Source organism: Sturnus vulgaris, chromosome 16 (assembly GCF_052056855.1).
Source record: "Sturnus vulgaris isolate bStuVul1 chromosome 16, bStuVul1.hap1, whole genome shotgun sequence".
NCBI classification, from domain to species: domain Eukaryota; kingdom Metazoa; phylum Chordata; class Aves; order Passeriformes; family Sturnidae; genus Sturnus; species Sturnus vulgaris.
The window spans coordinates 12,305,949-12,318,054 of NC_142258.1; the positions used below are offsets into that span (position 1 = coordinate 12,305,949).

General features: G+C 37.0%; 1 protein-coding gene across 48 annotated transcripts in view; it reads right to left on the reverse strand.

Moving 5' to 3' along the window:
* The window catches only part of RBFOX1 (RNA binding fox-1 homolog 1), a 1,116,721-nt gene that overhangs the window by 248,866 nt on the left and 855,749 nt on the right, over positions 1 to 12,106 (reverse strand). For 18 of the 48 annotated variants that reach the window (XM_088174520.1, XM_014894486.2, XM_088174503.1 and 15 more), the window contains exon 1: positions 9,985 to 10,325. The exons of the other annotated variants lie outside the window; for them this stretch is intronic. In XM_088174520.1, coding sequence (XP_088030646.1) covers positions 9,985 to 10,128 — 144 coding nt within the window. In that variant the 5' untranslated portion in view covers positions 10,129 to 10,325. Of the gene's footprint in view, positions 1 to 9,984; positions 10,326 to 12,106 lie in introns of those variants that run through there. 48 annotated transcript variants of the gene reach the window in all.

A 12,106-nucleotide genomic window follows, 5' to 3' on the forward strand; every position in this document is an offset into this window, starting at 1 on the left:
TTTCTAATGTGACCAAGTCAGGACAGTTGCAATTTTTGTACCAAAAGGTACCTGAATTTATGACTGAACGATCCAAACAAGCTAAAACACATTGTGCCTGCTGTGTAATGCAGTCTTAAGATGGAAAACCAGGTTCCCTTTGATTGCAAAACACATTCCCTGCAATTATTTCCTATCCTCTCTCCCAGACAGCTTTTCAAGTGGCAATGGAAAGCAAAGATTAGGTTCCATAACTATCCAACCAAGAGGTTTTCTGCTAGGACAATGTCCCATAATATTATTCAATACTCTAGTTCACATCAAAATTTCAGAGATTTAAAAAAAAATAAAAATCCTTCTTTATCTTCATTTCCATAATCAAATATAGGTACATATTTTCTTTCATAATATCAGTTTTGTTCCACTATTTGAAAAAGATAATTATCTACATCAACACAAAATTAAGTACCTAATCCTGCAGTTGCTATTGCGGAACAAAGTTTCCAGGCAAAAAAGCAACTTCAAAAATTATCACTTGTGTATTGTAGAGGAACATGGAAACTTATTTTTACTAATAAAATTATAATATTATTAGTTAAAATTCTAATATTAAAAAGAGGTATTGTTTTTATTTTAGGTAAAGAATATAAAACTGCTTTGCTTACTACAAATGTATTTCGCCTTTATATTTCGTTTAGTTATTTCTAAGAAACAAGACAGAATATAATGTGATCTGCATCTCTTTATGGTAATAAAACCATGCTGGTCTCCTTCCATAGACAACACCATAAAGCATAAATCCAAATGGAAAACAAATGGAAGTATAATGCCACTGTGAAGCAAACCAATCAACCCTAAAACAGCTGAGATAGATCTCATCCAGTAGTTCATTCATCCTTTATAGAAAAGAAATGAAAATATTCCTAGGTGTATCAGATTAAAAAAAGAAAAAAAACACAAAAAAAACAACCACCCTCAGCAGGTCTGAAAGGTTGTAAAGCACTAAATTCCTTTGATTTATGAGGCAGCGTCCACTGCACTGAGCAAAACAACTCAGCATGGCAGGACCCTTTTCCCTGAAATTCCCGTGTTATTAACACAGCCCGGCTCTGCCAGTGAACAAAAGCACTGGTGCAGGGTGTATAAATCATTAATACTCTGCCGTGCAATGGCTGAATTTCCTGTGTGAGCTGGGAAGCCTTCCTGCACAACAGGGATTTTGGGCTTGGAATTGGCTGCTATGAAATGTACTTCATCATCCGCCGTCTTTGACGCTTCCCAATAGCTTTGTACTTTTCCTCTCCTTTTTTCTCCCCCAAGCCCAGCAACTGCAATAGAAATTTATTGGATTTTATGTCTGCAAATAAAAGGAAGAGAAAAGCAGGAAAGGAGCAAGAAAGCCCATTTAGAAGAAGAATCCTTTTCCTTTCATTTAAAGACAGGTTGTGTGCAAATAAAATCCAGTACTGACAAATTAATTTGGCATTTTAATAATTTTAAAGAGGAAAAAAACCTGAAAAAATCAAATGAGAGTTTCCCCCTAAAAAGAATTTAAAACAAAATCAATTATAACAAAAAATGTGACTCCTCTCCGAATTAAGTAATCTTCTATTGGAGCACTTATATATTTATTTTAAGAGCAGGCAGAAGGAAGGGCGCAGGAACTCCTGAACTTTGCTGTTTCAGAGTTTTTACTTTTGGTGTGTCAAAAAGCTTTCCTAAGAGCAACAGGCAATTTCATGTGCTCATGCCAAGCCTGGTATTCCAAGTGAAGCTGGAAGAGATGGTATCAAAGGGAAAGGAAAAAAATAAACTAAGCCCCTTGGAATTGCAGTTTCTGAATGCTCCTGTATTTCTGCAGCAAGACACAATGAAGTTGGGTAGGGAATATCAAAACTGCTTATCCTGCCTCTGAAGTGTGTGCTATACAACAACAGCAAAGTTGAACGTTTTCCCAAACTTTGAGATGAAATAGCAAGTAATCTTTATGAAACATTCTGCACTAAAACATTCATTTTGGGGCTAGATTTGGGAAAACTAAAGAGCATGACAGACAGAGGAATGCTGCAAAAGCAGTCTCAAGCCATATGCTCCCCATCAGGGAAAATGACACACATTACAAAGGTAGCTGAGGATCCAAGCAGCGTTCCAGCCCAGCCAGAGAACAATTCCAGAGGTGTCCAGCATCAGCACCACCCACAAACACATCCAGCCCCTCCGAGCCAGAAGGATTTAGGACATTTGGAATGCTGCTTTGCAAAAAGTGAACAGGCTGAAGTGAGACAAGGGAAACGTTGCAGTGGGCCATTTGACACTTCTGCAGCCATCCAGCAGACTCAAGATTACAAGAATAAGCCTGCAATGCATGCAGGAGTCCCTCTGCATTACACAATAACCACATTCTGAACGGAAATAAATGAAGCCCCTGCAGTGCTATTCTGTCAGCTTTTGAAAGTAAATAACTTCACTTCTGACAAGACAGAGACATTTTTTTCCTCCTCCTGCCACAGAGCATTAATTGAGTCATGCAGCCATGTAACATCCCAGAGACAGGACTAATACATGACAAGGAAAAAAGCTCAAGGAGGGGACACTCATGGAATATATGGGCTGCCTAAGTTCTGCTCACCCCCAAATTTTCAAACTAGTTCTGTTTCTTGGGAAAATCTTCTCAGGGAGAACTTTTCTCCTTGTTTTTGCCTCCCTTTACAATGCTGAATTTAACTTATTTCAAAGAAATACTTAAATTTCACACTGCTTCATGAAGGATTGTGCTTATCATCATATTATAGTTTAAAACTTATCATTCCTCGCTTGTAAATATAAGCTTCATGCCCATAATCAATATCTGTAATTAACTATTTCATATATACAAGACTTACTGTCCATAGCAAATGATGGTTACTATAAAACAAAGTCCTATGAGAAGCAAAATCAAAGAAGCCAACTTCAAAACTACATCATAATTATAATAAATATTAATGCAAATCAGTAAGGAATCGAGGCAAGGCATGTTAGAACTATAAGTATATACACAAACCACAAATGTGAGATGAGAGTATAAAATCTGTACAGTTACAAAAAAATCATATTCAAGATGTTACAGTTAGGAAGAGCAACAATTTCTGGTGCGTTTTGAAATAAAGGGTTAAAAGGTAAATTTAAAGATGGTCTAAAATGAAAGCACTTGCATTCTTGAGTACATGAACATCTTAAGTATTTCAATTTTGAAGTACCAGAGAATTTCTTTCCATATCTGGAGGAAAAAGTAAAAATCAGTGACTCACTGTGAACAAAAAATAATTCACTGAACACTTCAGTTCTTACTACAGTATCTAATTTTGATTCTGCCTGTGTTCAACACAACGAGAAAGAGCAGGATCAAAACACTGTGAGATCTCCCCACAGCTGGAGCCTGCTCTAGTGCAAAAGACCAAAGGCCCAACTACAACCAGTCAGGATAGCACAGACATTAGATATGCTATTTTCTCTAATTAAATTCACTGGGCTGCTGCACTGACAGAGTGGGAGGGGAAGCAAAATGTAAAAGAAGTCAATGGTGCTGCACTAGGCAACTCGGAGGGAAATGAGCAATGCCAGCAAGGAAATGACAGCAGGTTCTCAGGAGAGCTCTTGCACTACACATCACACTTTAAAACTGATAAATCAATCGCACATGCACCTTTAAAAGGCAGGAAAGCTTGAAGGATTCTTAGAGGGTGTTGACTTCTCCTTTCCACCAACATTATTCTAACTCTATAAAACAAGGTGATAAATTCCAGTGTCACAATTTTTATCACTTTCATTTATACCACCTATTAAATACTTCAGAAGTATTTTTAGCAGGACTAATATTAACATGATCATAGTACTTATTTACCACCTCAGAAATACACACATTGAAAACAAAAAAAAAAATTAAAAAAAAAAAATCAGTCTAGTTTTGAATGGCTACCGTCAAAAAACCCCAAAAACTAAACAAATATCTACTGGCTGCCCTGAGAAAAACCCCTACTTACATAACCACCACAGACTTCCCTTGGCATAAAATACCACATCACTTTTTTTTCCCCCCCCAGAAAATATCCATCCAAATACATATTTAGCAAATACAATGAATGGAGATAACTTACAGATAGCTCACAATGGAATATCCAGGCATTCCTTTTCAGACAAAGGGTTTTAAAATGTTCAAAGAGGTAATTTAGAAAAAAAAACAATGGTTCTAAGCCAAAAATATTCACCTGCTCCTGTCACAGGGAAGCTTCTTTGCAACTGCTCTTGCCCTTATAGTCCAAAGCAGCAGGTAACCTTCTTAACAGATTCTTCTGGTTCGTTGATGGGTTTTTGTGTTTGGAGTTGGCTTTCTTTTTCTGGTTGGGGTTTTTTTCACCCCTCCTTCTAGTATTTAAAGAGGAGAGTACTTCAGTAAAGCACTCCTCTAGCTTTTGTAAGAGACTGACCTTGTTTGACAAGGCTGGAGTTAAATGCCCCAAACTAGCTCTTATTCAGAATGAGAGCTGCTACAGCACTTGATCTCTAAGCCACTTCTCATTAGCCTCTGGAAACCAACAGAGCAGCTCTTGGGAGACAAAAGATATGTCAACATGGAAATTGGGCTTCAATCACAGGTGGAGTCACAAATACCAGCTCTCGAGTTTATTGGTGAACACTCAACGATCTTATTTACCCCGATCAGGATAAACAGCAAGACATCATTGCTGAAATCCTCATTAACAGCACTCCTGGAGCAACAGCTGCACTCCCACCTTCTGAGGTCTGTTCCATTCACACACTAAAATTCCCTCGGAGTGCCACAGTGCCCCCTTAGGTACAAATGCATCCACAGGATATGGTTTGCAGCATGGCAGCTCCTTTTTTGTTTTAACAGAATGCAATAATTTGTCTGACATAGCACAGCCTTTTACCCTACACATATGAATAAACAAGCTCTGTGGTTCTCTTGGGGCAGTGAAGCTGGTTAAATGAATCAGAAAACCCTGAAAATATTGCCTACCCTCAGTCCATCAGCTACTGGACAATTATTCAAGGCCCAGCTGTAAGAAAAACAGATGGTGAGTGAGCATTAGTACCATGGACTTCTTTGCACTCATGCAGTCATAAGCAGAGGTTGTACGTTCTCACATGAAAATTGCCATGAAATAGCAGAGAGAGGAACAAAATCGTGCAAAGACTCTAATTCATAAGATAACAGACGCTTACAATTTTCTAAACTAAAGTCAGATTAACTGATTTTACAGGAGAGCCGTGGAGTGAGTACTATAAATGGACTAGGCAAAGAAAGACAGTGTTCTCATTATTGGTTTAAACAGTGTCACCATAAAACATCAGTTATTGAATTCAACTGACATACCCGAACCTTTGAAGAGTCCTAGAAGTATTAAATGCAAAAAGCAGATACTCAGAACTGCAACTGCAATGGTGGCATTCAGCGACTGATGTGCTTTTGCTCTATTAAAAAAAAGTTAAACTGTATCCGGGAATTGCTTGACTTGTTCATCTATTCAATTCTTTACACAATTTTAGCACAAAGATAATCTGTTCTAATCCTTATTCCATTATTGACACTATTGACTGCATCAATTGAAAATGCTACCAAATAAATCAACGTTGAATTAAGCCATGAAGAAAGAATGTGATAAAAAGTCTTTCAGACTCCTATAAATCATCACATCCAGAAGCATGACATAAGTAACTGAGAGGGGAATTCAGCTTTTCTCCATAGCCATAATGCTTAAGGCCCAAATAAAATTACACTAATTTACCATGTAAGCAGTAATGGAATAGCTGGGGTAGAGATGGAGATTTTGTTGGTTTCTGCTTTGTTTTCATGGTGGATTCTTTTCATCATTGATATGAGAGCTGTACCATGAACTACTTTGTTAAAGACAGAAAAGGTTGATATTGAAGTTTCAGTTCAATTGTTTTCGATCTGTGCATGTCCACTATGAGCAATTGCTCCATTTAAGAGGAATTACCCTTTGTACAAACCACTTCACTATTTAAAACAAAGCAAATCTATCATCATTAAACAGAAAAAAAAAATACCAACTTTAAAATAATGACAGCAGCATTGTACACCGTGACATGGAATATTCCGTGATGTTTCAAAACAACAGTTTGTTTTGTCACTTTACTCGGAAAACCCCAACAGAATAACCAGGGAAACAGACCACAGGAAAACATCAGTTAACAGAGCTAAGCCTCCATTAATATACCCCAAATCCCAATTTACCAGTGGTCAACATTTTGCTGCAAAATTTACTTCAGGCCAGCATTTGTTGTAAACGTGCGGTCAGAAATTGGGTTTTGCATTGATGTGTCACATTAAGGACAAGAAGAGAAAATAGATGCATGCAGCTGTTTCTAACCCCATGAAATGGTACCAAAAGACAGGGTGCACTACAAATGGAACTTGCCTTCTCATGTATCTTTAAATATTGACACTATGGAAAATTCTCACCCAAATGCATCCACACTTTCCCTGCTGACCCTGTCCTGGCAGTGACGCAGTGAAAACTTCCACAGCAAAGCCCCACGTTCTCCCTCTGCTCATTGCTCACACTGACACAGACACTTGGGTTTTGATGTTCTTTGAAAAGTCACTCTGGATTTCCTTAGTTAGAACCATCTTATTAAGAAAATGTCCACATAATTTCAGACCATTTCAAACAACCAACTCAGAAGCATGCTTCAGTTTCTGTTGGATTTTTCAAGTGAATATCTTATTGAGAGTAAATCTATATCATGACCTAGGCCTCCATCCTTTATTTATTTTCAACTTTCTTTTCAAGAGTTAAGCTCAAAATATTTTTAGGTAAAGCATCCTCCATTCATAAACTGCTTAAAAAAAAAAAAATCAGTTCCTCACTTGGCTCTTAAAACATGACACACATGTGTAAATTGAGAGATATCAGAGCAAATAGTCAAGTTTCTAACCCTGGAAAAAGTAGTAGAGCACTTCTGTAGTACACTGTGGAAAACACTTTATCCATTTATCCTAAATAAATTGTCCAAGTGATGTCACTTGCACAAATAAATAATGGCCAATTTTAAATGACTACCAAAGCACAGATTTTCCCAAATGATTAATTCAGCTCCACAGAAAACCAGCATCCTCGTGGCTATGAGGATAAATAAATATTTAGTGACAAAGACTGGCTTGCCCATCTTGAGAAGAATGTAATGCCTTTCTCAGGCTTTCAAGAATGACACATCTTCAGTTGTAAAACTTACACGTGACAAAATACCAATGTAGATACACAAAAATAAGAATAATTATCTTCATAAGTTCTAAATAGGCAGCAAAGTTTAACAACTGAGAGGTCAGTTGTAATAGAGATGTCCGAGTTCATTTTAATTGAGGTGCAACTGAGCAGATAGATCTCAAGTGCAATTTTTAGAGAGAAAAAAACCCAAACTTGATAGTTTCACATAATGTCTATTTACTGTTGCTCACAGGTTGCACAGAGGTGAGGATTCACTAGTTATTAAGTTGCCACATAAAGCTTTTAGGTTACCCCTATTTAAGATCAATAGACAACTTGATAGAGAAAAACATTTACAGTTTCACTGAAATAGTGATATTTGCACTAAACATACAAACCAAGTTATTTTTGTCAGTTTGCTCTAAACTATCAGATGGGGAAAAAATAGAAAAAAACTCAAGCAGATTATCATACTAAAAGTTTATTAATATTTTTCAAAAGCAAACAATTTCTTATTCCTTTACTGTTTAAAACCAGAACCATGTTATATTGGCTTTGTAGGTGATGTCAACTCAGTCCTCTCTGCCTGGATAATTCTGAGATAAAGTAGCATTGCTTCTAAAGAAATACTTAACAAAATGCATTAAAAAAGAGATCATATCTGAATTAAGAACATGATTATCTGACTGTCTAGGAATTCAAAATAACTAAAATGCCAACCAGCAATCAAAAGAAGCAACAAGCACAGAATTTTGAACCTGTCACAATTTTCATCACAAAATTAGCAGACTTTTCAACCTATTATATAATTGTGAGTAGTACAGGCAGGATGATTTTAAACTGACAATAAGATTAAGGAAATGAGAAAGCAAACACTTTAAAAAAATACTTTGTGTGGCAGTTAATCCACTTAAAGAGTTAAAAATTATCCGCTAGATATAACGCTTTGTAAAGTGCATTAGCAATCACTTCTCATCTTCCTCTCAGATGGAATAGAGGAATTGAATTCCCTGTTTTAAAGTATTCATTAGAGTTGCACAGTTTCTTAAACCTTAAAGCAGTGCCATGCTATAGATGTGTTTGCATAATGATACTGCAATATCTCACTGAGGAAGGTTATTAGAGCACCCAACCTCATCTTTATGTTATCCTTTATCAGCTCCTTGTGTGGCCATGTTGACCTCTCACCTGAATTCCCATTTTTCCTTTCAAAAGCCCTATCTTTAACATATAAATTGTTTGACAAACTGAAAACAACAAATCCAGAACAAAACACAGGAGTACATTTTGTATGTAACCACTAAGTGCACAAATCACACCAGACCATTAAAGCTGATCTATAAATGCCATTCCCAAAACAGATCCAGAATATAGAGTTACCAAGAACATACATTTTAGTTATGGCATGCAAATTACTGAAATTTAAACACATCATATTTATCTGATGCAAATTTTAATTGCAGACATATGAATCCCTCCCACATACATGGATAATCTAGGGCGCATGCAAGAATCTCTTATTATGCACTCCTAAGCTGGAAGCCAGAAATGGTTTATACTACACTACAGGAGAAAAGAAAAAAAAAATCTACAGAAGGGTTTATATCCTTAAAATACTGGAGCTCCCTTCTTTCAGCAGTAACAGAAAAACAAATGTCCTCAAATAAAAATAAGCTTTAAATCTATTTTATCTACTCTTTACGAACAAAAAGAAATACTGTACAACATCTTTCAGGCATATGTGAATGCAGAAATAAAGTTAGACACTTTCAGGGAAGTCAATATGCACAGAAACTGTTGTAGTGGAAGTTGGAAGAAATGCCCCTATTTGTTACAGTAGGCACAAGAATATTTTTCCTCCTGAAGTTTCAACAGAAGTAACAGAATAAACAGGATTAATCATTTTTGTATGATAACATATTTCTGTCTTGGCTCTACACACTTAGTAGGTGACTCTGTAATGGTGGATTCAGTTCTAAAATAGAGTAGGATGCAAAAATTATTCCAAAATACTAGTTAAAAAAAAAAAAAAAAAGTGCTATTATCCAGGTATTTCACATTATAGCAGAGAGGGGGTAGCAAATATTAAATAATTTAGGAAGAGAGAGAGTGGGAGGAAATACTTTAAAAAATCCTCTAATCAAAAATAAAATAAAATTAAAAGAAAGAAAAATTGAGTAGAAAATGGCATTGTTTTGCTGATACCCAAACATTTTTTTAAAACCCAGTCCAACATACTTCAACGATAGACATACTCTGCACAGATATATCTTTGTAAATCATCGTTCTCCCTGTGAACTAAAAATCAGCTTAGCTTTAATCAGCAGCATGTTCTAACACAGACTTAAAATTCCTGTCTTCAAAGAAGGCTTAAACAAAATTGTCATTGGACACATTTACATTAGAAGTATAATTTATGCCTGCAAATGAATAAAGAGCAGTCCTTTATGGCTGAAACTCTGCTACAGCATCCATGAGAAACGCAGCCACAGTACTGTGTTAAATATCTACAAACATCACCAACAGACACACTGCAAAAAAAAATAAAATAAACCAACACCAAAATACCAGAAGATATGTGAAAGCTCGATGCTCTGTTAAAACATATTTTCTACTCACTCTCACATTCTTAAGTGCAGGCACAACACTCGCTCCACACGGTGGGAGACATTTATACAGCGTGTTCACACAAAAAATACCTCCCCGACCGCAAATCCCCCAAACGACGCTGACAAAGCAAGCACCGGCAGGAAAACAAAAAGTTAAGCAAACTTACCTGCTGTAAGTACATAAAAGTCAAGGCACAGGAGAGCTGGGGACACATGCCCACATTCGGCAGTGCCACGCAGGTCGCACCCGTCAGGGGATGCTGCATGGTGTTGCTCTGAAGTCTACGTAGAACAAGTGAGGGGGCTTGCATGCAAGCACGTTTGCCCTATCTTGTCACTACGGGTTGGTTGGGTTTTTTTTTTGTTTTTTTTTTTTTTTTTCCTCTCTCTCTCTTCTGATTATTTAAATAAGAAACGGTGTTTCTCGAACGCCTTTCCTCTCCCCAGCCCTAAGCCCCTACATTCGTTTGTCAGCTAAGGCAACTTGGTAGGTTTAAACTACGAATTTTTAACAGAGAGGAAAAAAGAAGACACAGCCTGCAGCCTATTGATGAGCAAATGGAACTTCCTCAATGACAGAGAGCTGAAGCTTGTCTCACAACAGTAGCTGCTGACTAGGAGAGAGAGAGAGAGAGACTCAGTGAGGCTCGGTCGGCTGGTGCTGATGCTGCACAGCTTCTCATTTGTCAAATGGGTCCTAGGGCAGGGTCTTTACCACTCACCAAAATTCAAATACTGCATTTTAAAAATCCCTGGAGAGGATAGGAAAGGAGAGAAAGTGAGCACGCTGCATCGCAGGCATCCATGAGATGTGGGCAATTAGTGTCATTGCCCAGCTGGGACCGAATGCCTGTTATGATTCTGCACGCACACAGACACACTCACAGCCTGCCCCCCTCCCAGGACTCACACCTGACTGCAAAAGGGCTTTCCCCTTCCAGGAACACAACTCTGAACCACCAAGTAGCAAAGGCAAAGGATCTTGGCTAGCCAAGAGGATTCCAGCAAATACACAGCGCTATCAGCAAATGAGCTTTTTTAAAAACACAAATTAATTTTATATCTACGTTTCATTCGCTATCCAGCTCCCCACAGAAGCCTATAAAAGCATTACAGGGAAACTGTGCAGGAGCTGTGTAACCACTGCAGCAGAAACACCGGGAATGAATTCTGTGGCATACTGGCTCTACTTTACTGGGGGAGGGGAGCACACTTGGATAAAGACTGTATCTTAAAATTGGTCTAAAGCCCATCTCATCTAAAATTACAAATTTATTTGACAGCTAGTCAATCTATTATCAAGGACTGCCCTATCAGGTTACATGGAAAAATTACATTTGCAATTTTCAGAATTTAATGTTTACTTTCTACTTTGAGAACGATACCTCAAAATTAGTATTCCACTCTTGCCAGCTTTTTATTCACCCCCCCCCCTTTATTTTATGGAGTAATAATTATTCATTAGTAGATCTAGTTAGTCTTTATGTAATAAAGTAGGATGTGACCTGCAAATCAAATAATTTATACTACAGCTTGTCCTTGAGGTCCTATATTACAGGATTTTTTTTTCCTGAGATACAACTCAAGTATAACAGAAGATATTACTATTTTTAATTAGAATTTGACAAATGAATTAAATATTAATTCTTCAGGAAAGAAGGTCAAACCTCAAAGAACCACCTGAGGTTTTGAAGGGGTTCCTTCTTTTAAAAGGACTCTGAAGAAGATTTGAAAATCACCTATTTTATAAGATACATAATTCCCACAAAAACACATCTGAGACTAAGAGTTTAATGCTAAAACAATAAGCAAATAACCCACACACAAGAAAAGTCTATTTCATCAACAGCATAAACTGGTTTGATATAAGATCTACCCTTAAAAACAAATCATAGTCCCCGCTTAACTGGAAACAGAATCAAAACACGTCACTGCAACTCAGGTGCTACATTAAAAAAAAAAAAAAAAAATTCATTCTACATGTGCGCTCACATACCTGCACCCACACAAGCCTCAGAGACTGAATTAGATCCACTAAGTCTTCTTCATGCAAAACTGAACATTTTCCAGCAGAATCAGTTATTACATAACTTTCTTTCTCAAAAGCAGTCAATGCAACAAAACCAATGCACACATAACTCAGTAATCAACACCAGAACAATGATGCATAAACTTACAATAAAGGAACTGGGTTTGGCTTAGGAAACATCCATGCTTTTGCAGTTTATCATGGACTCATCTACTAGAACAGCCCAGATTATTTAATCACTAAAAAAAAAAAGAAAAATA